This window comes from Macrobrachium nipponense, chromosome 20 (assembly GCF_015104395.2).
Source record: "Macrobrachium nipponense isolate FS-2020 chromosome 20, ASM1510439v2, whole genome shotgun sequence".
Lineage (NCBI taxonomy): Eukaryota > Metazoa > Arthropoda > Malacostraca > Decapoda > Palaemonidae > Macrobrachium > Macrobrachium nipponense.
The window spans coordinates 53,946,230-53,973,729 of record NC_061089.1 but is presented as its reverse complement, the minus strand read 5'-3'; the positions used below and the strand labels follow the sequence as shown (position 1 = coordinate 53,973,729).

The window sequence follows — 27,500 nt, the reverse complement described above, 5'->3', positions numbered from 1 at the left end:
AGCAGAGAATCCAGTGTGCATGCTGAAGGTCATGAGAGTGACCTTTGGCCGCCGGCGTCGATTTCGAGGGGTATATAAGGTAAGGGCAGAGCTTCGGAAGTCAGCCTTTGGAGCTCCGACTAGACCTGTTCTCTAGCAGTGTGAGTCGGTCCCAAGATGAAGTTCGCTTTGCTCACCTTCGTTGCTCTGGCCTCAGCGGCCTTGGCAGGTAAGATTTTCGCCTTGATTTCCCAATTAGTTCGAACACTGTGTTCGCGGTAAAGTTTATATTGAATTTCTGACTATTTGCAACGATATTTGGTGCCTAAAAGTAATGCTACGGTGCTAATTACCGAGTAACTGCGGGAATATTTGATTTGTGAAAGATGAACCGATACGGTTATATCTAATAGTGATTAGTAGGTTTGATCTTGTGTTAAGTGTAAACTCCAATAGGCTTTGGCAACTATAACGATATCTAGTGGGTAAAACCTGTACTCCGATGCTACTTACTAATTAACTACGAGAATATTTACTTAGATATTGTGTTAAGTGTAAATTCCAATAGGTTTTAGCAGCTAAAACGATATCTAGTGGGTAAAATCTGTACTTCGATGCTACTTTCTAAGTAACTACGAGAATATTTGGTAGTTAGAAGCTAAATCAATACGGTTAACGCTATGTTAGATCTTCCATTAACTGGCAAGTTAGGTTCTCCATTAACTGCCGGATTAGAGAGTTATTTATTGGTTAAAATCCAATAGGTCTTGGCACAACAAAACTTAACATGATCTAGTAGGTCAAAGGGATCTGCAGTGGGCGAAAATCCTCAGAAGCAAACAAATCACATATGCCTGTCAACAAAAAATAATTTGTTTGTGTTATAAAACTAAATCGTTCCAGAAAATGTTTGAATTGTGTTTCTCAAACTGAAAACTCAGTGCCTGTTATTATTATTATTATTATTATTTTTTTTTTTTTTTTTTTTTTTTTTTTGCTCTATCACAGTCCTCCAATTCGACTGGGTGGTATTTATAGATTGGGGTTCCGGGTTGCATCCTGCCTCCTTAGGAGTCCATCACTTTTCTTACTATGTGTGCCGTTTCTAGGATCACACTCTTCTGCATGAGGCCCGGAGCTACTTCAGCCTCTAATTTTTCCAGATTCCTTTTCAGGGATTTTGGGATCGTGCCTAGTGCTCCTATGATTATGGGTACGATTTCCACTGGCATATCCCATATCCTTCTTATTTCTATTTTCAGATCTTGATACTTATCCATTTTTTCCCTCTCTTTCTCTTCAACTCTGGTGTCCCATGGTATTGCGACATCAATGAGTGATACTTTCTTCTTGACTTTGTCAATCAACGTCACGTCTGGTCTGTTTGCACGTATCACCCTATCCGTTCTGATACCATAGTCCCAGAGGATCTTTGCCTGATCGTTTTCTATCACTCCTTCAGGTTGGTGCTCGTACCACTTATTACTGCAAGGTAGCTGATGTTTCTTGCACAGGCTCCAGTGGAGGGCTTTTGCCACTGAATCATGCCTCTTTTTGTACTGGTTCTGTGCAAGTGCCGGGCATTCACTTGCTATGTGGTTTATGGTTTCATTTTTCGTATTGCACTTCCTACATATGGGAGAGATGTTATTTCCGTCTATCATACTTTGAACATATCTGGTTCTTAGGGCCTGATCTTGTGCCGCTGTTATCATTCCTTCAGTTTCCTTCTTTAGCTCTCCCCTCTGTAGCCATTGCCAATTGTCATCGCTGGCTAGTTCTTTAGTCTGTCTCATGTATTGTCCGTGCATTGGTTTGTTGTGCCAGTCCTCTGTTCTTTCTGTCTTTCTCCTGCCTCTGTATATTTCTGGGTCTTCGTCTACTTTTATTAGTCCTTCTTCCCATGCACTCTTTAGCCACTCGTCTTCACTGGTTTTCAGATATTGCCCCAGTGCTCTGTTTTCGATGTTGACGCAGTCCTCTATACTTAGTAGTCCTCTCCCTCCTTCCTTTCGTGTTATGTATAGTCTGTCCGTATTTGCTCTTGGGTGTAGTGCTTTGTGTATTGTCATTTTTTTCCTGGTTTTCTGATCTATGCTGCGGAGTTCTGCCTTCGTCCATTCCACTATTCCTGCGCTGTATCTGATTACTGGCACTGCCCATGTGTTTATGGCTTTTATCATATTTCCGGCGTTGAGTTTTGACTTGAGTATCGCCTTGAGTCTCTGCATATATTCTTTCCTGATCGTGTCCTTCATCTCTTGGTGTTTTATATCTCCTCCTTCCATTATTCCCAGGTATTTGTATCCTGTCTCATCTATGTGTTTGATGTTGCTCCCATCTGGTAGCTTTATCCCTTCAGTTCTCGTTACTTTGCCTTTTTGTATGTTGACTAAGGCGCATTTTTCTATTCCAAACTCCATCCTGATGTCCACAGATACAATCCTTACAGTCTGGATTAGGGTATCTATTTCCTTGATGCTCTTACCATACAGCTTGATGTCGTCCATGAACATTATTATTATTATTATTATTATTATTATTATTATTATTATTATTATTACAAAAGTACGTTTACACCATTACTAATAGGTGGGTTTACAAATCCGGCAATGTCATAAAGAAAGTAAGGCCTCGAAAACTAATTTAAATATTGGAATTGCAATGATATTCACTGAGTATTTCTAAGTGATCTTTAGATTCAAGGAAAAAAATAGAAAACTGTATTATTATCGTCTGCACTATAGGCAAACTACCGAAAATATACATCACTATTCTTTGAATCAAAACTGTTGTCATCCTATTCTGCTTGGCATTTTCAGTTAATATGGGGCACTTCAGGCTAAGAAATGATAGGTTCCTTATTGTCATAAGAACGTTGACCTCAGTATCCTTTATGAAATTACTCATACTATTGTATCTTCTGTCTTTTCAGCTCCGGCAACTTCTACAGGCTCTTGTGCACTTCAGTGCACAAGTTCCCAGTCGTTCGCATACCAGACAGGTGAGCATCTTACCTAATTGTATTCAAACAGCAATGACCTCTAAATTGTCTTCTATTTTTTCTATCTCCTGACTTACAAACTTTCACCCTCGAAGAGGCAAAAGCTATCCCTCCGTTCCTTCAAGGGTAAGAAACACCCGTGTCCATTTCTCTATCTTTCCCTGATTCTTTGGATTGGGCAAGAAAAAGGAATTTGATCGGTCCCTTTACTAAGACAATTAGAGACTTCCAAAAGAGTAAGTGGGTTTGACACCCAGTCTTTCCTCCTCCTGTCACCTTTCCCCCTTTCTCTCCGCTACCTAAGCTAGGTTTCATTCAGCTAAAATGATAATCCACATGAAAACCCATGTGCTACAGGAGGGCAGCGCAGCAAACTGCCTCATTGTAATATACATAGAGTGGGTATGTGCTTTCATACGCAAGCGTTCATACACGGTATGAACTGAAATACACTAATTTTCACCTCCATAAGGCAGCCCTTTTTAAAGTAACCATCTGTGTGAACCACTGGTCGTAGATTTTCATCTATCAGTAGATTTATGGCATTCGCGTAAAAAAAAATCTCTTTACAAAATGACCCCATTTATAAAACTAATCCTAATCATTTAAATACTCTACTAGGAAAGAGTTACGTGTATGATTACTCCATCGACACGTCGACTGCTCTTGTTGGTGTTGCTGACGATGATGCCAAGCTCCGAATCACGGCTCAAGCCCACATCGATGTCGCTGGTCCCTGCGATTTCATCCTCAGGGTGAGTTGAAGTGTCATAGTGATTAACCCGGATTAAATGCATTACTAGAAGACTTGATGTCCAGTATAAAGAAAAAAATGTGACTCTTTTGTTCCTCTACTGCTGAGAACGGGCCTTCTTATAATAGCTCTGTTTCTCTTGGTGCATGACTGTCCATCCTTAAAGAGGTGCAAGAGGTGTTAGATCCCCCTCATGTTATTGCTCCTGTTTCTTAATTTCGTTTGGCCTGTTTATTTCGAAAGGAATGTTACCCCTAACTTGACCTGAACAGTTCAAACTTGCAAAACTTTGAATCACCGTGATGTGAGTCACTAGAAATATATTTTAAAAACTTTCTACTTTGAGGTTAATGAGAAAGTTTGTTTCTTATTAATTGCATTCTGCAATACATAAATTCCACATGGTTTCAGACTCTTCATAGAAAACATACAACTATGTACAAACACGACCAGCTATTGATACATAAACCTTAAGTTCCTTTTAAAATGCACCAAAACTTATCATCTCAAGTAAAAATTTTTTGCCAGGTGACCAATGTGAACATGGAAGGGTCAAGTCACGTGAGTGAACTTGCTGAAGCTTTGTCCAAAAATGCTTTGAAATTCTCCTTCCAAGATGGCAAGATTGAAAACATCTGCAGTGACGTCACAGAGCCAACATGGGTCCTTAACATAAAGAGAGGTCTTCTGTCAACCTTCCAGAACACAATGACTCATATTGAAGCTGAGGTATGAATATTATTTGAGTTTATAATCCTCACATTGTTAATGTCTTTTGTTTTGATTATTACCTACCCTGTGCATTTGGCAAGTGACAAGATACACCACTACATAGGCCTATTAAAAAGTTTCTGTTTCAGAACGTGCAAGAAAAGGACGTCTCTGGTGTTTGCCAAACTCACTACAAGACTGTAACCGAGGGAGATATGGTCCGTGTCGAGAAGATCACAGATCTTGCATCTTGCAGCCTCAGACCAGAATTCCCTTCCATTATTAGCTCAAGTTACAGCACCGATTCCCCCATCCAGAACTTCCCACTTCTTAAGACAACAAACAAGTGCATTCAGCAAATACAAAGTGGAATCCTAAAGAGTGTTGAGTGTGAGGAAATCTACCAGTCTCGTCCATTTACTTCTGAGAAAGGATTAGCCACCACCAAGGTCATGACTGCCATGGTTTTCCTTTCTGAAGACGCCATTGTATCATTGCCAGGTAATTTCAAGTTCCACTATTTTCATTAATAATATCATAATCAGTATACAGTATAAGAAATCAAGGTTGCCGAAATGACAGGGTAATTTATTTAGCTTATCTAGAGAACTAACCCTCCAAAACTGAGGCTTTCGTATTTCATATCTGCACTCATATAAGCTCTTTGAATATATGTGATTATCAGAGATTAACAGAGATTATTTCAAAGATAGAGATCTCTTCAAGATCTCCTTGAAATCTAGGTATAAAATTACTCTTTTTATTTCCTTAAAAGGAAATAAAAAGAGGAAAATTACGTTTCCACCCTCTTTTCCATGAGGCACAAATGGTCAACAACTGATTCATCAACTTTCCTGTTAAATGTTGTCTAGTTCTTGATATCTCATCCTGTAACATTTATTAAGAAAATGCTTGATGGTCGTAATATTCATGAAGTTTTTATCGAACAACATCTTGAACTTTTTACCAACAGAGTTTGAATTCTACCGAAAGATTCTCGTATATGACGACACCGTATCTGACGTCCCTATGCTCCAGCTTCAAAAGGTGAACAAGATCTTGAGTGACTTGGTTGCTCTTTCCGAAGAGGAAATCCATGCGGAAACCCCAGCTCTTTTCTCTGAGCTTGTAGATGCCCTCAAGAAGCTCGACCATTCTCAAATGAGCCAGCTCTACACTACACCTGAAGGTCGTCCTCGAAAGTTCCTGGTTGATGCCCTGCCCTTGGTCGGGACCCCAGAAGCCACAGTACTTGTCAGCAAGATGATCCTTGAGAAGGAAATGAATGATATTGAAGCAGATATATGGTTCACTTCCCTTGCATTTTACAAGAACCCCGCTAAGGAGATGCTGAGTGCCATTGCTGTGAGTACATGTTTTACTTTTGTAACGGTTTGTTTCACAAACAGCTTAAAGAACCGTACTTGACAATTAGCCACATTATGTCATCTTAATGTTATCTGAAAAATGAATTTAATATGATGACTCCCAAGAAAAACGCATGGAATATAAAACAATATGAATTAGCACCATTCTCAATAATTTTTCAAGAAAATGCGAGTTTTGGAATTCTAATGATTATATATCCCACCCCTCGCCCCCACCTTTCAGTTTAGTTAAAGGGAAAATATTCGACATGGGTTCTGCACACTGATGTACAAACACACTTATATACATATACATATATATATATATATTATATATGTATATATATATATATATATATATACATATATATATATATATATATATATATATATATATATATATATATATATATATATATATATATATATATATATATACATACATATATATAATTATAGGCTCATAGATATTACTGTTCCATCCTATCTTTGAAAATGCATAAGCAAAATGCATTTATTATGTTTACTAAGTTATAATGAAATACTATTTTTTCAGCCTCTCCTGGAAGGAAAGCCAACTCAAAAGGCTTTGTTAGGAACCTCTGCACTCATAAACAACTACTGCAAAATCCATAAGGAGTGCGAAAGTGAACCTGAGATTAAGAATGTAATACGGCTAATCGAAAATCAGATTGGAGCTGGTTGTCGAGCTGTCAATGAAGAGGAAAAAACTAAGGTCTTGGTTGCTCTAAAAGCTCTTGGAAATGCTGGACGCTGGATTAATGCCAAAACCACCTTGGAAGCATGCTATCGAGAGGAAAATGCCATGGAAGTTCGTGTTGCTGCTTTGGATGCATGGAGACACACTCCTTGTGAATATGATCGATCAGACATTCTAAACCTATTCCAAGATGAATCTTATGACCCAGAACTTCGCATTGCAGCTTATCTTTCACTCATGTCTTGCCCCACACCATCCCTCATCAGTATTGTAAAGGAGAGACTGACCTCAGAAGGTGTAAACCAAGTAGGATCCTTCATTTGGACTCACATGACAAATATGCAAGAATCAGCAGTCCCAGAAAAGCAGTGGATGCATGAAATGATTGGTGAAGAACTTCTCCAAAAGAAATTCAGCACAGAAGCACTGAAATATTCCCGCAATTATGAATCATCTTTCTTCACAAATTCTCTAAATGTTGGAGCCTCTGTAGAAAGCAATGTCGTCTTTAACAGCAAGTCATATCTTCCTCGTTCAGGCATGCTTAACCTTACACTGGATCTTTTTGGGGAATCTATAAATTTCCTAGAAGTAGGGGGTAGGATTGAAGGATTTGAAGCATATATTGAAAAATTCTTTGGTTCTAAAGGATATTTCCCTGAGGAACATATTGAGCAAATTCTGAAGAATATGAGGGCCACATCTGATGCAGAAACAACCACACTGGAGGGCTTCTTAGACAAGATCACTGACGAACCTGAAGGATCTTACTATCTTAGAGTTTTTGGACATGAATTACATTACCACCACTTCCATGGACTTGAAAATCTGTTCATGTCACCAGGTAGCAAAAGTCCACTAGACCTTCTGATGGACCTTATTCGTAAAGGCAATGTTGACTACACCAAGTCTTTCCAGGTTCTTGACTCTCATTTGCACATTCCAACAATTTCTGGATTGCCACTGATACTTGATTCCAAGGTGACAGGCACAATTAAACTTGAAATGAAAGGAAATCTAATGGCTGAAAGTATGACAAATTTCAAGGTTGAGGGCCGTCTGCATCCATCAGCAGCTTTGAAAGTTGATGGTCACATGATTATTGATGCTCAGGTGGCAAAAACTGGAGTAAAACTATCATCTACCCTTCATACTTCCACATTTGTTGATGGAAAGGTTCATATTGCTGATAGCAAAGTTGTTGACATTGCCATAAATACACCAAAAGAGAAAATAGAATTCATTGATGTTAAAGGTGAATATATGTACATCATAGATAATGAAGAAGTTAAAAAAGAAGCTGGAGAAAAGGCTGTATATGAAGGATGCACATCTGGATTCCTTGGTATGACACTTTGTGGTAAACTTCAACACACATCAGCAACAGAAATGTTCCCAATAGGACCATTTGAGGCCAAAATGTATTTGGAAAAGACTGACACCCAAACAGGTTATATCTTCCAGTTCATGCAAGATAAGGAAAAAGTAGAACTGATCATTGATACTCCTGGGTCACAAAAGGATAACAAAGTGAAATTGTCTGTTACCAAGAGTGAATCTGCAATTGTATTTGATATCATCACACCAGTGAAATCTGTCAAGGGAAGTTTGGAATATATTTGGACATACCTTAATAAGAACATTAAGGGTATCATGACAATGGACAATGGCGATCAGTATGCACTGGAAACTGGTCTTCTTACAACTGTTGATGATGCTACTACATATGAACCTTTCTTGGTTTTAACACTTCCAGTTGGAGAAATCCTGAACATCAAAGGAATGTTGAAGGGTAAATCAGATTACTATGACTCAATTATTTCTACTAAGATTGACGTTGCTTACAAGTGGGGAAGCAAGCAAACAGTTCATATGGAACTTGATGCCAGCAAGAAACTTACTGACTCTGTCAGTGTGTATTCACTCCATGGTGCCGTAGATCCTACACAGTTTGCTAACCTGAAGTCTTCATTAGATGTGACTGTATCTGAAATAGAAAATCAGCAATACAAGGCTGAGGTAAGACATACTAAGCTGTATATTCTTTATCTGCAAAACGGAGACCAAATAATGTTTATAAACAGAGTTGATATATTTAATATATTCATTCCTGATCATAATTTTTGCAGGTAAAGGCTGTTCTTAATGAGGAACCCTACATCATAGAAGGAATGATCCAAGACAATTCAGCGGAAGGGACATTTACCATTATTGCCGATGCAACTATGGTATCACCAAATATTAATGTCAAGGCTGGTCTTGGAATCACTGGCGACTCTGAGAAAGGTCTTCTTGATCTGAAGACAACAGTCAATGGTCAAAATTATGACTTGAAAATTGAAGTAACAAAAGCCTCCCTCCTCATTGATGCTAACATTATTCGACACATTGTTCTAGCAGCCTATGTAAGTAAATACTATCATTAATTACAGTTTTCTCTCCTACTCTTCACCTTTCTCACTATTCAAAATGATGACTTGAAAATCAACTAATTAAGGTATATCTTCTCTTAGATGTTAATTTCATCTGAAACATTATATTAGACATCAGTAACATTATTAGTACTTTTATTTTTATATTATTACTATTAATATTATTATTGTTGTTGTTGTTGTTTCTCTAGACATTTGCATTTCTCATCAGTTACCAGGACTTCCACTTTACTAGCTGAGAATGTTAACTGATTTTAATTATAAAAAACATGAAACCCACATGACATTGTTTCCATTTGGGACTTTTTAATGTAGAGTCAATTTGAATTGGACAATCAATACAGGCTATGCCCACGAGCAAGAGTTCACTTCAGTCATATAAGAACAAATAAAAATTCTTTCTTTGTTAAAATACTTTAAACGAAATACACCATAGCATTTCATTAACATGCCATTCCATAGAACAAGCTTCATAGAATGTTCAATGTATTTTTCTGAAATATATGCAAGATATTATCTGCAAAATATATAGGAAATATAAAGATTGCCAAAGACTGCAAAACTAAATATTTCATATGCTATCCCCATCACACATCTATGAATAACATTTTATGTTGCCGTTAAGGTTCATAATTAATGGGACCCTCATTTCTTTGGTTGGGCTTCACTATTTCATGACAAGGAAATTTCTTTCATTCAGGTTTCTTCAGGCAACGGAGTAGCAAAAGTACACATCAGTGGTGAATGGAACAAGGAAGTGGACCCAACAGCTGTGTTTGTGTTTGACGGACAGATCTCAGAAGATGAAGTCAAAGCCCACGTGAAGTAAGTTTACTTAATAATTAACATGTTTCTGATTTCATGAAACTGAAAGAATAGTAACATGAAATCCATGAAGAACTTTTGATTTACTCTATGATTTTCTCCTCCAAGGATTGCTGACAAGGAAGGGAGCGTTTCTGGCAAACTGTTAGTCCGCGGACTTGAGTTGGAAGGCAGCTGGGAAGACAAGAAGGTAAATGCAGTTATCGGCTACACATTAGGTGAGACAAAATCCCTCTCCATTTCAGTCGAAACACCATTCACTGGATTTGAGAAACAAGATTTCACAGCTTCTGTGACTTTAAAAGACTATGAAATTACTGGCCGCTTAGTGTGTACATGGAAGAACACTCAGCAAATGGCTCTAAACGTTGCTGGAAAACTAACACCTGGCTTGTTGAAGAATGCCCTGTATACTGAAGTCCTGTTCAGTAGCATCTTCGAAGGGTTTGAGCAGATTAGCTTCAAACTTGACCATCAGATGGAAAACTTATCTATCAAATCTAGCATAACAGCTTCCTGGGATAAAATGTTAGTAAACTCTATCTTTGAGGTCATTCCCAAAAGTGATGGGCTTGAGTCATCTCTTTCGCTTGAATCTCCATTTACTAAAAATCTTTTGATTACTCTGAACCATGTACTGAACGGAAAGGATCTAACTACCATAATTGAGGGCAAATATGGTGAAACAGTTGCCACAGTTGCCCTTAAGGGTCACATAGACCTTGAAGATGTGCAAAGCGTCATTCTCTCTCTTCAGATTGCACTTCCTTCCATCCCAGATATCATGGCAACTGTTAACTACAAGTTTGATTGGACTCAACTCCAGTTGGTCTTTGAAGGAGTAATGGGAGAAAAGAAGGTCATGCTGAATGTAAATGGAGATCTTGTTACAAGTCCAACGACTAAATTCACTGGAAATCTTCGACTGATTACACCATTCACATATCCCATCACTGTAACAGTTGCTCATGGCAATGATGCTAACTCCTTTGAATCTAAGCTGGAGATGACGAGGTTCTGGTCAGATTATGGTACAATGAAGGTACATTCGGAAGGCCACATGTTGCCAAAAGATATTCTATTTTTGGCTGAAATCACCACCCCTGCAACAAAGGCATCAGTTTCACTGACCCATAAAATCTCTGAAAATAAATTATTCTCATCATTAGACATCAATCTCAATGGTGAGAGCCTAAGTGTCAAGGTGAATGGTGTTCTTGACTTGTCTGAAATGATTGGAAACTTACAACTGAAGATAATTTCCACTCTAAGTGAACTAAACAACATAAAAGTCACTCTGGATAGCATTAAAGAAGCTACAAAAAGGACCAGTAAAATTACTTTAGTAAAGGATGAACAATCAGTAACAATCAACCACATCATAACTGTTACTGACAGTTTGAACTGGGAAAATATTCTTGATATCAACGGACAGTACAAGGTCAAGAATACTCAGTTACACAGTGCTTCTTTGTTTGCACATGAGATGGAATGTGTTTGGGATGAAAAGACTATTCACTTAACACTCCAACTTGACAATAAGAGCAGTGAAGATTCCAAAATCATAGATGGTCTCATTTCTCTAGCAACACCTTGGACAGATATCATGAAGGGTGAAATTCACCATGTAAACGATGGCATTGAGTATAAGTCTGTGGTTACTGTGGAATATACTCCTGGAAAAAAGATTGATCTACAAAATGTCGTAAAAATTGGTGAGATCCTTTACTCTAAATCCACATTAACAACACCATTCACTGAAACTATGGAATATCAAATTACTGTGGATCTTTCTTCAAAGAAATCAGTATCACTTGCTCTCTCTTGGGGCTCCAGACAAATAGCTTTGGACATTACTGCTGAGGTACTGACGGGAAAAGCAGATATGAGCCTAAAAATTAATTCAACTTATCTCAAGTCCCCAATTACTGCTGATGTGTCTTATGATGTAGTTTCACCAACAAAGACAATCAACCTTCTTACTACATATGTGAAGAAACTGGAAGTGAAAGGCTTGTTTTCTGGAGACCTCAATAAGGGAGATTATTCTCTGGTATTGGACCTTCCTGTGAAAGTTATCAATCACATTGAGTTGGCTGGAAATTGGACTTATGAGCTTGGTAAAGCAAGCGCTGATGTCAAAGCTATCATAAGTACATTAGAAGATACCATGCTTCACATTGATTATGATATTCAGACAGAGAAAGAAGCAACTATTAAGGTAGCATATGGGTCTAAAATTATACAGCTTATTGGAAAAGTTGAAGAGCAGGCTATAACACTTGACTTGCTAACTCCTTTTACTGGGTGGGAACACCTGAAGATATCCATTTTCCTAAGTGAAACAGCAATTGATATTTCTGTTGCAAAGAATGATCTAGAAATAACAGTAAAAGGTTCTTTGCATATCAAATCCAAAAAAGGAAAAGCACAACTAACAGTAACTACACCTTTTGAAAATTATGAAGCCATTTCTGCTGAATGTATTTACTCTTTGCGAGGACCTGTTAAGTCCATTAATATTAAATCTTCCATCCCAGCTGGAGACTTGAAATTAACTGGTGAAATTGATGCTTCAAAAATTTTAGCTCCTGTCATGAAACTGATGTTTATCTCTCCATTTGAAGTCGTGAAAAGGATTGGAGGAGAAGCAACCTGGGATCTGACGACAAACAAAAAATCTGCTCGTGTACAAGTATATCAAAATGACCTCGAGTATCAATGGGAGCTAGAAGTATCCACAGAAAGTGCCATTGCAGGATACATCAAGTCTAAGATCATTACACCAATCCCTGGAATGACTACTGTTACTGTTGAAGGAACTCTTGATTTCACAAAATCTCCCTATGAACTCAAGTTTTCACTGGATAAAGAAGGAACTCTTACCAAATTTGAAGGATCTTTGAGTGTTAGTGACAAGGGTTTTAGCTGTCAACTACTGACACCTATCACTGGATGGGAAGCCATTGCGATTATTGGAGAGTATGAAATGATTGAAGACCAATTGACTGGAACTATTGAAATCAACAAGGGTTCTGATAAGTACTCTCTCAAAGCCGAGATTCTTTACAACCTAAGAAACCCCAAAGTTCATATTACACTTGAAACACCAATTGATGTCATTGCATTCGTTGAGTTATTAATTGATTCCAGTTTAACTGAGCCACAGAAAACTATCCATGCAGTCCTCAAAGTCAATGATGCAACTTTCACTGTAGATATTGAAGGCCAGCTAGTTTATAAAAATGCATATTTAAAAGTTCTGGCTACGACTCCAATCTCTGGAATTAGTCTGATTGAAGCTCAAGCTAAGTATGACTTCACAGATCGCGTCAAAACAGCTGAAATAGATTTCAAGATTGAAAATGACTCTAAACGTATCTTCATGGAGACCCAAGTATCAGGAAATAGGCTTCAAATTCAGGTAAAAGCCCCTCTTGTTTCCTTAGAAATGGCCAAACTTGTCGTTGACTACAATGTTCAACTCAATCAGTACTTTGTATCAACTTCACATATGATAGCTGGAGAACAGTTCGATTACAGTGTGAAAGTGGTGGTAACAGAAAAAAGCATCGAATTAGCATTAACAACCCCAACTGAAGCCTTGAGAACCCTTGCTGTCAGCATGAATTATGAACTTCTGGATAACGGAATTAAAGCTCTCTTGGTTGCACAGAAAAATAATGAAAAATATGAAATGGAAATTAATGGAAGTTTCGTGCCCTTACAGTCAAGCCTCCTAGTTGAAATGAAGACACCCGTAGCAGGATGGAAAACATTAACTCTTGACTGCAAGTATGATTTGATATCAGACAAGAAAGTTGCCCAGGTTCTTATCCAAAAGGAGGACTTAAAAAAGCAAGTTACACTTGAGGTTGTAGTAACACCTAAAGCTGGATCCATAAAACTTGAAACTCCAATTGAAGGCTTTGAGGTCTTAGGAACATCATATACTTTGAATATTGATGAAGTTAACATGACAATGGATGCTAGCTTAAAAGTAGTAAAGAACTCTGAAGAATGGACCTTCTCTGCACAGGGAAAATATTCCTCAAACACACTTACCATAAGATTCCAAACTCCATTTGAGGAATTTAAGGCAATTGCTCTTGATGGCCACATAGATTTTGAAAAGAAAGTCGCTGATATTGTCAGTGAACTGGGCTCATACAAATTTACAGCTCAAGTATCATATGCTGTTGATAACATTCTTTTGGAACTGACTACACCATTTGATGTTCTGAAAATCATTTCTGTTGGATTTGTTTATGACATATCTGCAGCTCAAAAGGTGGCTAAGCTAAATGTGATTTATAATGAAAAGACCTACAGCGCTACTGGAACTCTAATATTAACACCAGAAATTTCTGAAATCTCTATTCAGGCAGTTACACCTCTCACAGGTTTTAACAATGTTCTTTTAACCCTAAAGTATGATACAACCAAAAAGAATGAACTCATCTTGGCTGAGCTAACATATGACGAATCCTCATACACTTTGAAGATTGGGGCAGAAATTGGCGAAACTGAAGGAACTATCAGTTGCAATTTAACATCTCCTGTGCCAGGATGGACTATTGTTCAACTGCTTGCCAATGCAAAATTGGAACCTGAAGAAAAATTATTTGAAATTTCACTGGGAAAGGAAGAGGACCTTAAAGCTTTTGATATTGCTGGGAAACTAATTGGAATTGTGGAGGGTGCCCTTAACATTCATACACCAATACCTGGTATGGAAGATATGGGAGGTTACTTTAAACTTGCTCCTTGGGAAAAGCTTGAAGGAACTCTAGAGATATAGTCCTTCCATCAACTTTAATACCTAAAATTCATGGAGACGTAAATCTGCTGTTCAGGGAGAAAATTCAAGGAGAAATCAAGCTCCTAGTGGCTGATGAATTATTCTCCGTGAAATTGGACTTAGTTGGAACATCCCTTGAAGGTGGATACACTGGACAAATAGAGGTAAATACTCCAATTCACCTTCTGTCTAAAGTTGTATTAAATGGAAATCTCACTCTCAAGACTTGGACAGCCATACAAACACACTTGAAAGTTGACTTGCCATCTGGTAGTTATGAGTTGGATTTGAAAGGCGATTTTGTCCTTAGAAATTCTGCACTTCTCTTCAATGTAGACACCACATTTATGGGAATTCAACGCAAAATTACCCTTGAGGCCAAATATGCTTCCCTTAATGACTTGGAAATGTTACTTGCTGTTGTCCTGGATAATCAAAGTCACCAAATTTACGGGAAACTGAATGTGGCTCCCAATACTATTTCAGGTAATATTGCCATTGAATCAACACTGATAGAAGGAAAGAAAGAGATTTCTTTTGTTATTACAATTCCCACAACTTCAAGCAAACAGCTGTCCTGTATCATTACAATACTTACCGGATCAAAACATTCCTTGTCAGTAGATATTGATTTTACAAAAGGGGTTGAGGCTACTTTGCTTATTGATTCTCCACTCCTCCCAAAAGTTGCTGCAGCACTCAAAATCACAGCTTCATCTGCCAGTGTTTCTCTTGATACACCTCAAGGAAACCATTTGTTAGAGTTTTCTTGGCAAGTCTTGCCTGCAGACTATGCAATTACTGCAAAGCTGGTGACTCCATTCCTACCAGACATATATGCAATGAGCATAGTTCTCAAAGGAGATAAGACTGACTTGAAATTTAGATCAGAGCTAGCCATAGGAAGCGTACAACATGTTATTGAAGGATCTGTCTCAATAAAAGACTCTAGTGCAGATATTTTACTCGAGATTGAAACACCTTTCATGGATATAGGTAAGGCCACATTGTCAGTGTCTCTGAAATTTGCAGCAGAAGTTGAAATGAACATAACAGCAGCTATTAAAGATCAGACCAACACCTTTGAACTGGTCTACAATAAGAATGGCAGAGCTTTCCTAGTTCAAGTTACGTCGCCCTTCATCCCTACCGGAATGGCCAAGTGTGAAGGAAAAATGATTGGGGAAACATTAGAAGATATGAAAATCAAAATGTCTCTTCAGAACAGCGAGAATACCATCTCAGGTGTGATGCATATCAAGGTTCAGAATGAGCAGAATATGAGGACTGAGCTCATCGTAACAACACCATTCAAGGGATTCCGCAAGATGAAATTCGGAGCCGAATTCGTGGAAAATGAAAACAAAACCATTATTTTCTTTGTTGACAAACCCATCAAGTGTACAGCTCAGCTTCTCCTCAAGAAAACAGAAAAGGACTATGTGGCATTCCTTAACTTCGAAAACCTCAACTGACCTCATCAAGAAGATCAATGCTGAAGTGAAGATACCCTTTGTGGCCATTGCACCCAAAGTGTCCGCCGAAGCAATAGTGAATGGTTTATATTATGGAGGCGATCTTTCCCTCAGAATGACTCCTCCTTATGAAATTGGAGTTAAATACACCTTGGAAGACAAATATGCAGGAAACTTCCACATCAGGACAGACTCTTCATTCTTTTCACTCTTGTCTTAGGCTCTGAGATTTTTGTTTGACGAAATGCTGCACGAAGATTTTCACTTGTTTTCTTATATGTTATATGCATTGTAACTATAAAAAAATCTGGACAAAAACTCTCAGCAATAAATCATAAAACCTACTGTTTTCTTTTACTCAACTTTCTGCTATCACTTAGTATAAAAAATAATCTGTAATAGATAAAAGGATTGAATAACTAACTGAAAAACGTTAGGAATAGACATCTTGTTTTAGTTTTTTTATATACTACAATCATTATTAAGCAATGAAATGCAATATCATTTTAGTTTTATTCATACAATTCCGTTGAAAAGTATCTGTGCATAGTATATTTACTGAGCCCTCTTTACCGCAGCGTATGAAGTTTGTCATTAAACATATGCAGATAAAACGGATGAAATGCAGATGGAGGTAAAACCTAAATTTAAATTATGATGCTGATGCAAACTATACACTGTTATGCATCTCAATAACCATCAATAAACAACTGCCGTACAATACGCTGTAAAAATTAAAGAGGCTGTATCTTCATCACTTATATTACGTTGCTTAACTTTTCTTCGTGACTATACTCAATGTACATGCATTCCTATGGAACACGCCCCGACGATATTAAGACACATAAATACACATTTGAAGATATATGTGTATATATATATATATATATATATATATACATATATCTATATACATATATATATATACTATATATATATATATATATATATATATATATATATATATATATATATAAGAAGAAAAGTCTTCAATAAAGTTATACTATGTATACGTACAAACGCAAGCACACACACACACACACACACACACACACACATATATATATATATATATATATATATATATATATATATATATATATATATAGTATATATATATATATATATATATATTATATATATAGATATATATATATTATATAAATATATATTTAATATGGATATTAAATATATATATATATATACATATATATATAAGATAGTTCTATGTGATCCTAGGTATATATTTATATATATATATATAAAATATATAATATACATATATATATATATATATATATATATATATATATATATATATATATATATATATATATATATACATGTATATTATATAACATAACATTACGAGCTATAATATCAGATAGGTTGCTCTTAAATTAAAATGATAACATAATAGATGCACACAGATCTGAATTAATTGCCCTCGAGAATTTCAGCAAATAAATCAACGCTGAAAAACAATGAATACGGAAACTAAGGAAAATAACGAAATCGAAGTCTCGAATGTCAAGGAACAAAAGTTTTGTTACCGACCAAGTTTTGAGATTTGGTCGTTATGCAAATGAGGCGGAAGCTAACTAAATGTGGCATGTGTAATTACCCAACAACACGAATAACGCCAGTGGCATTACAGTTCATTCGGTAAAACATAAAGAGATGGCAACTGTGTTAAATGCCTTCAGAGAATCGTTTAAAGTATTGAATTTTAATTGATATACGATCATGACAACTTGAAAATGAGGTGTCAAAAGCGAATTACATGAAACTTAATGGAATGATGATCGTAGCACCGTGAATAGATGCCACAGAGTTGCACTCGTCTGTATATTTTGATGTAAACAAAATAGATACTTAAGTTTAATCCAAATGGATATGGGCTTCTTGGTAACCATTTCACAGTTTAGATACAAGAAGAATCAAAGATTTGGACGAAATAAGATTATTAATACGATGTACACAATGGTACATTACTGGCTTTAACAAAAAAAGTAAATAATACATATATATACAAATATATATCTACATCTATATATATATATATATATATATATATATATATACATATATATATGTATATATATAATGTACAAATATATATATATATATATATATATATATATATATATATATATATATATATATATATTACCAGAGTAATGTTTATTTTTCACAAATGACCTTGCCTACCATTAGATCACAATCTTCTCTTTTACATAGAGGAACATTTTATTTATCCATCAGATTCAAATGCTTTCTAATTATTATGGCAAGTATATATCTAAGGAAGGGGAAGATAGATTGCAGCTACACCTACGGAAAGACACCGGGGACTCATGACCTCCGATAATCACGTGAGTGTAACCAAGCTCTAAATAAACAGGTCTAACACTCCTAAGAGGCTGTGACGTCACCGACGCCCGTAGAGACACTATTCCCTTGATCTTTCTTATGAGGCGCATGGAGGTTTCACAAAAGTGTAATAGAATACAAGGTTTTTTAAGCTAAAAAATAGCTTTAGTGGCTGTAATACATTTTATTATCAGTTTCCAATATACAAGATTTACTTTAACGAATATTTAATAGGAAATGTCAGTGAATAAGCCAAAATGTCTATAGTTATACTGTAATATACCTAACTATATGTGGCATTCTTTCTCTTTCTTTCGTTCCCATAATTTTTTTTTCGTATGTTTTTCAACTTAGAATCATTATATTTGTTAATTCTCATAGTCCTGTTCAGGTACCGCATATTGAAGAAAATGCTGATCTTAGCGTTATCTGCAACTCAGATGTCAGCTTTTTGACACAATCCTTTCAGCGTGACACCATGAACTGCCTTAAAAGACTTGCCTCATTTAATTTTAATTGTTCCATGAATTTTTTTATGGAACATGCAAATTTCCCCTATTCATAAGGTCTATTTTTTCCCAGTGTCATTGTTGTAGGCTTTCCTCCCTATTTCAAGATATTTACAGATAAATTTTTGTCACTGTATCCTCCTATATAGTATTCAAGGCCCCCATACACTGAACGATTGTCTGAACGATTGTCGTTATCGACCCCCACACACACTATTCAGACAGTATGAACGATCTTCGCACCGATTTCAGTCTGAACAAAGATTTTGTCTCGAGAAGACATGACATCATCTCTAGAAGAGACGCGCGCGATAGCGTTATATCGGCAGACAAACCCATACATTGAATGATCTGTGTATGACAGACTTAAGTCCCTAGCCAGCAACCTGGTTGTGACAGATTCCCGCTGAGATCGTTCACACACGAAGCTCCGCCCACTTTTGCATTCAGACAAGCCCATACACGGTGTTTTTGCGAACGATACAGACAGTCGTTCAGATAACTTGTCTATACCAGAAAATTCCAAACTGACCTCTGCATCGTTACTTTCAGTGTTAGCGTCAATACTTTCGATCAAAATGCCGGTTATACAAAGTTCTCGTTCATTTTCATCATCATTCGAAGGCCCTCTATCTCTAATTAGCCTTTCACTAGATATGCAGAGAGAATCGTCAATTTTGAATAATTATGCTTAGTCTTATAACTTAAGTTTTGATTCCTTCCCTAATCAAAAGGATCATGAGTTAAAGCCACAATGATGTATATGATGATGCATTTTCCAAAATGCAAAATGGTTAAAAAATTAGGAGCTTTCGACACTTGTGCAAAAAGAATAAAATGAATCTTCGTCGATACTTGAAACTCAAAGTATTGCGGTACTAATGAGGACCATGAAAAAAAAAAAAAAAAGTGTTCCAAGCAGTCTTGATTGATCCTCCGGATCATATAAGCTAGACAATATAAAGAGCTTAACATATCAAATAGTCCAATCAGAGATTTGCTAAAAAAAAATAATACCGTTCTGAAAGCTTGAATAACGACCTGCATAACCTTTCAATCTCATATTTCTCATGCTGTTTGTTTGTATGTATGGTGTTTTTACGTTGCATAGAACTAGTGGTTAATCACCAACGGGACCAACGGCTTTACGTGACCTCCGAACCTCGTCGAGAGTGAATTTTTAACACTAGACGTACACATCCCTCACACCTCAATGGAATGCCCGAGAATCGAACTCGCGTCCACAGAGTTGGCAGGCCAAGACCATACCGATCACGCCACTGAGGCGCTTTTTCTCATGGCGTGTAGTATCCTGCCCGAAATTTCTGTCTGGTAGATTATATCCACACCATTGGCATTTCTCGTGTTTACATCTCCGTCCCTTTCACTGGAATTCATCAAATCAAATCAGTCATTTGCTACATCTACGAAATCAGCTGTCACCAACCAGTTTTGGGATTAAATCGGACCTTTTTCTCCTGGAAACTTGATAGCAGTGCACATGTTTTTGGACATTAACTGGGCCACATACATTACACGTTGCCTTTGAGTTCCTGGCACAGTGATTTTGAATCAATTTTTGTGTTAAATTGTATTCATTTGCCATTTTATCCACCATTTCTTGTGCAGAAGCTGGTGAAATAAAATCTTCATTTTCCGTGTGAAATCCATGTTCCATAAAATAAATTCGTATTAGTTTAATCATGTGGGCACATCAGCTAATACAAATACACTCCGATCTGTGCACGGATTTTTAAAAGAAACTTTAAAATTCAATGTCTTTAGTAAATCTCAACAAACTTATACCTGGCCTTTCGGTGGTACTCTCTCAGTTATTACAACCGTAAATTGAGCATTGGAAACCAAGAACCTTTTTACTTCCAAGTTTAATTTCAAATAAACCGACTGACTCGGTTCACTTACCAAAGGCAGACATGACACCCACCACACCGAGGCAAGACGGGCGTCAGTGACGTCATATTTTGCCACCGTTCACGAGTGTTAGACCTGTTTATCTAGATCTTGAGTGTAACAGTTCACTTGAACTTTGCTCGATGACAGACCGCCGCTGACAGCCCGATACAACACCAGCGCCACCACTGTGATGTGGCTTTCGCTGCAACTAAACGACCCCCTGGATGGATCAAAATGGTCAGTGCTTCCGCTCGAAAAGTTAGGCCACAACACAATCGTTAAATGAAATGCCTATTTATTTCGTCAGGGTAATTTGATTACTTTAGTCTGTGGATGACAAGCAAAATAGGGAAAAATAATATGTAAAAGTTTAATGAATATACGATATTATTTCAAGATATGCGAAGTACACGTTCCCAGGATATTAATTTGGCCGAAAAAATTTCTGACTGGATAAAAAAGGTATAGAGTTCTCACTAAACAGGTGGTAATTTATATATATATATATATATATATATATATATATATATATATATATATATATATATATGTATATATATATGCTTTCATGAAAACTTCATATACAATATATCTCATTAGAAAACCCAAGTTCTTCAGCAACCAAGGATATCAATAGATTCACTCAGAAATTATTTTCACAAGAACCCTTGAAACAAAGCAACTACCATCCTCATCCTGGTACTCGGATAGCCTACAAACCTCAGGTCCATGAGACTGAAACGCTCTGGCAGTATGTACAGTATGGTTGAAGCAACCAAACAGTCGCTTACAGGGAGACTGGGGTTGTCCAGCTGTCAAACTCCTATTCTCAGATGGCAGAGAGCAGTTTCCCATCTTCTAGGCCAAGGTTACTGACTATACTTCCATGTGGAGTCAACCTAGACTTGGTATGTAAATCACCAAACAACTTTATGTTTAAAAAAAATAAATTTGATTCGAAATGTAGTACAATTGAAACTTTGAAAGTTCAAGCGAAGAGGTAATGAATTATTACCCTATTCGTCTACCAATTTAATACATTTTTATCTATATATTGTTTATTAATTTTTTTTTTTTAATGAGCGAGTTTTCTTTCCGTATTTCCCTTTACCTCCTCTTGTTTTTTCTTAATAAACACCATATTCTATGGAAGCTTGAATTTCAAGTTAATGGTCCATGTGGACTTCTTCCATATAAATAGGGTTCATCTTCTGAATAACAATAATAGCAATAATTACAACACAATGGCGTAAAACAACATAGGACCTTAACGTTAAACAGTAAGAAGAATGAACTAAAACTGGAAGTAATATATTATACATGATGAAAATAGAGCTGCACATTATAAATAAAAATAAATAACGAATACATTCATGAAACAATTGCAAATAGATTAATAAGCGAACTCACACGCAAATCTGTGAAGGACACTACAGGAGAGGCTATGGTACAGGACCCATGGTTATTTATTTTATCCCCATGAAATTTAGGCACTCAAGCCAAGCAAAGGCACCTTCGGCCATTCAGTGCTTCAGACTGCAAAGGGAATGTTTGAGTGGTTGGACATTAAGATAAAATGGTCCCAAAAATAAAGGCAATAAAGTTCAAGGATCTAAATATGATGGAACTTGGAGATAACCGCCACAGATGAGCTACGTGGTAACAGCTAGAGGTTGGACAGCAAGATGGAAAAAAACAAGCAGATATGGCCGTAAAGTAAAAAGCTAAAAATTGGGTGCAGCTATGTGTTAATATGACATTGCAAAGACCCTACAGTGCGCCACATGAGGTTCACTGACGGCACTAACCCCTCCCATCACTACCCAATCGAACTTAGGGTAAGCGATGCCAGAACTCATGAGTTCTTTTTATATATAAATTCAAGCAGCTGTTTTTTTCTCGAACTTTCCATTAATAACATCAAAGATTGTTTTCCAGTGCAGTACGTTGTTTTTAAAAAATCAGTTTGATGGGGATAACAATAGTTAAATACCCACATCGATAACTGGGTGTGTTCTTTTTGTGCACAATGAATCACGTCATTTTGAAAATATCCTGACTATATGCAACAGGATGTTTGAGACTTTGTTTTTATCAAGATTTATATGTTATAATTTAAGAAAAAACTGGAAAATCATGGCTATAGGCTATATAAAGTTGTTAATTCCTCCCCAACAAACGGATTCGTCATATCAAAAGCAGTGTTTTAAGTCCCAAGCCACATTCCATTATTATTATTATTTTTTTTTTTTTTTATTCTCTGTTTACCCCAGCCCCCAAAAATAAAATCTACTCTTATAGCTGCTTCTACATAACATAGCACTGGAAAAAAGTACTGAATATCTTTCTACCTTGGAAGGTCTTAGAGAACCTGAATATTTCCCTCATATCTCATAGACATTGCTCGACATATGTGTACTCCCTCTCTCTCTCCTATACTTATATTTTCAAGATAAGCAATGAACTACTGCGTTTATCGTCGCATCGGTCTCTAATAGCCTTTACTTTTCCTTGAGTTTTTTTATTTATTTATACTTATCCAGGTTTTTTTTATAAATGTACTAACACTTGATTTATGAAGGCTAATTCTAAAAAATGACCCATTATACATCTAAGGAATATATTGTCTAATACTTATATTCCTTCTCTAATGAAACTGAAATATTTGATGGATTAAAGAGAGAGAGAGAGAGGAGAGAGAGAGAGAGAGAGAGAGAGAGAGAATATCAGGGAAAAGATGCAGCGATGGGACATTCGATAGCAGAACAAAGAGAAAGAGAGAGGGTGGAGGGGTCCATTAACTATAGATAGACGAAAAGAATATTGTAATGTAACATATAAAGAGAGAGAGAGAGAGAGAGAGAGAGAGAGACTTAATCTAACACCACAGACGTATTGACCTAAACGAGGAGCCAAGTGACTGATTTAGCGCAATTCTATATCTGGCTTTGATACCGAAATGAGATCATTTCACGTAACCTGATAATCGGCTGTTATTAGCAATATCATATCTCCATAGTTTCAGCAAACATTCACTTCCGGTGCCGATGACCTGTTCTGTTGTCGACCCAGGGTTATTGCGCAATCAATCACCTCTCTTCGGTTATGCAAGGTTATTACACAACAATCAATCATCACTCCTCGGTCCTGTAAGGTTTATTACACGACAATCAATCATCAATCTTCGGGCGCACTGATTTCTTTTAAGAAGAAGACGGGTGTAGTGAAAATATTTCATATCTTTTAAAACAGAGCTGGGACCTATGAGGTCATTCAACCCTGCAACGGAAATTGACAGTTAAAAGGTTTTACAGGTGTAACAGGAGGAAAACCTCGCAGTTGCACCATGAATAAATTGTTAGGAGAGGGTGGAAAGGAAGATGGAAGAAAGAATATGAACGGAGGTACAGTAAAATGAACGAAAGGGGTTGGAGCAGCCCAAGGGAAGTTACAAAGAACCTTGATTAATGCCTACAATGAACCTTATGGAAAGGGCTCCTCTCACGAAAATACTGGAACTTCTGAAATACTATTGAAGGGTTCTTGATTCTTATAAACGAGTCACAAAGGTTATAAGTTTTTTTTTTTTTTTTTGATGGGGGAGGAGGGAAAGAGAATCTGATCGAAGAGGAACGTGATCAGGTGCTAATCAAGATACTGACGCGACGGAAACAAACGGGTTTACAATTGTAATTACAGCTATATTTATATTGAACATGAAAAACGCCGACGCTTCTGACGAAGGAGCCTGTACAAAACAGCAAAAGGCGAAAACGATCTCTGGCGCCCATAAGAAAATCCTCTCTTCGAAAACATTTCTCTTCTTTCAATAGCGGTTGGTGGTTCTTCCATCATTTCGTGCATGAATGACAGTTTCACTCAGTTCGGACACATTCGTCATCGACACCGTCAATGCTTGCGACCTGCGAAGTTAGAGAATCAGACGCATAGTTCTGGCTAACTTTAACCTTAAATACAATCAAAACTACCGAGGTTACAGGGCTGTAATTTGATACGTTTGATGATTGGAAGGTGGAGGAACAACATACCAATTTGCAACCCTCTAGCCTTAGTAGTTTTAAGATCTGATGGCGGCCAGAAAAAGTGCGGACGGACAGGCAAACCATCTCCATAGTTTTCTTTATCAGAAAACTAAAAAAGGAGATAAACTGTCAAATAAAAATGCTACGTTAGGGATCGCTGACATATGTGTAAGATTTATAAACCAAAATCATTTTAACAGGGTGGAAGTCTACCATAAATATCAAATCACGTGCCCATGACCATAGAGTGGGTACATCATTTGATATTGATATAAGTGTACGGTTAGTCCAGCCCTTTTTCAAATGTTGAGAATACTTCTATTAGAATTTTATCATCAGTACTTCAGCACTGGTCTTGGGGAAGTGAGTTTACTAACTTAAATGATAAAAAGAGCCATCTCTTCTCATTATACAATCCTCTTCATCGCTCACAAGTCTTTGTTATGAGGTGCTGAAGAGCAAGAGTCCCTACCAGCATAAGGCTGACTTAATCTATCATCATCACAAGTCCAGCAAAGAAAAAAAAATTGGGCGGCAAATGGTCATCTGAAAACTTATGTCCCACGAATCTCGTTGGTTCGCAGTCTTAATATTAGATTATGATTATAAAAGATAAATTTGCTAATCAACAGCTTCATTTTAAATTCTAGGGATAATGTAAGCAACAGAGAATTTTAAAGGATTATCATTTTCTATGTTTAAATATTGTTGCACTCTAAATGGATACCAGCCACAAGTGCTTACAAAACCGACCTAAATTTGATATAGAATTGTTTCTATTTTCCTTCCATCATATTTCAGTCGATAGTTTTTTGTATTCCTCACTATGAATCTGCTTGCGACTATACAACGTTTTGTCAGATTCATAATCTTCGTTGAAAATACTTCAGAAACAAACGTTACTCCACTAATTTTCAAAAACACGAAATAAATTTATCAACGACTCCAAGAAGTGTGTCTATTACTTCAAAAAGGAAATATAGTTTACTATTCAAAGCTTTACCTTTAAGGTTTTCCAATTTAGTTGTTATCAACCGAATGTTCTCCGAATTTCTAGTCAAGGAAATTCGGATACAATTTTCAAATGGAAATACTCATCGTTTTAAAAATTTCTATTTATAAAAGTAATGATCTCAGGGATTTTTTTTTATATTCTAATTGATTTTAATTATAATGATCATTTTACCTGTCGAAGCAACAACCAGTTCGTCTTGATAGAGCCATTACTGGGTAATATCATTTCTGGAAAGTACTAATTAAAACTATGACTATATGAACCTTGAAGCAGCAAGACATACTGCGGATCTAAACTGAAGGTGAAAACACCACAAAAACAGATTATTACACGATAGGTATGGGACTAGTACCTGATAGCTTTTGCTCTATCGAATCTTACATGAAGTAGCCTGATCTTATCCTTCTTTGTGAATGACCTCTCTCAAGGACACCCTTTCAGGATATGCCCTGCCACCTCATAAACAGAAGTAAAGGAATTGAAGCAGCTGGTATTCGTAGATCATTGGTACGGGAGGAAAGATAGTTTTCATCCCAATCAAAGTATCTTCAGATATAAAATTTGAGAACTAGTGTGGCAATTACCCTTAATCAGCATTATCTCTCTAAAAAAATTAGGGTTTACGAAACATGGCCAATTTAAAGGATGTTATTGGAATGCTTGAGAATTGTGAATTTCAACGAGGCAAAGAAATAAAACATCAAATGTCCTAACAATCGCTAACGTATTTATCAATATTGCCACATCCCAAAATCAACACATTTCCCCAGTAAACACCAAATACAACATGAGGCGCCCATCCACCACCAATGGCGACACCACCTGACAACATCGGTCAGCAATCATCATCAGTCAGCACCACCGGGCACCACCATTCAGCACCACTCAGCAATTACCATCACTCAGCATCATTTAAAAGTAATCTCCCCAACACCAGTCAAATGTCCATTAAAAAAAAATAATCACTGTGTCCCCATTATAATTGTGCCTTCCAAAGCATAAGGAAAACTTACACCACATCCCATTTTCTCTTCACTCAAGAGAAAGAAAATCTCCTTCTAAAAGAAAAACCCTACGGGCATCTCACATCATCAACCAATTGTTATCAGCTGATGTCCTTTGGCATTAGAAATTCATTATCCAAGGCCAGATTCTTCCCCCAATACCCCGACACAAAGAAAAAAAAGAAGGAATTCACCCCCCACTAAAAAAAAAAAAAAAAAAAAAAAAAAAAAGTTTCACCCTCCCAGTCAAGCAATGCCCCCTGAGGCAGACCACCACTAGTCTTCCCCTTGCAATACCCCTTTGGGTCGGTTCAGCAGAAATTACACTGACCACGTAAGATTAAGAGGGCGCTCTATCTCCAAGCAAAAAATGCAATTCAAGCAACAGTTTCGCATGTATGAAAACCATTCATATACACATATGTATTAAAACATGCGCCAATAAAGAAACACATCACTTTCTACTCCTATGGGGAAAAAATGTGGTATCCTAAACCAATCCCATAACACAAAATGATTCAATAAAAAACCCCAGGACTCAAAAAAACACATTGTAACACTCACCCCTTCACA

General features: G+C 36.8%; 1 protein-coding gene across 1 annotated transcript; it reads left to right on the top strand.

Moving 5' to 3' along the window:
- The first annotated feature begins 56 nt into the window (after positions 1-56).
- LOC135225857 (uncharacterized) lies at positions 57-16,413 on the top strand. The gene is made up of 10 exons (XM_064265406.1): positions 57-208; positions 2,915-2,983; positions 3,605-3,738; positions 4,266-4,466; positions 4,598-4,949; positions 5,422-5,813; positions 6,372-8,555; positions 8,666-8,941; positions 9,669-9,793; positions 9,902-16,413. The coding sequence occupies exons 1-10, from the start codon at positions 157-159 to the stop codon at positions 14,592-14,594; spliced, it is 8,478 nt and encodes a 2,825-aa protein (XP_064121476.1). The 5' UTR covers positions 57-156; the 3' UTR covers positions 14,595-16,413.
- The last annotated feature ends 11,087 nt before the right edge of the window (positions 16,414-27,500 follow it).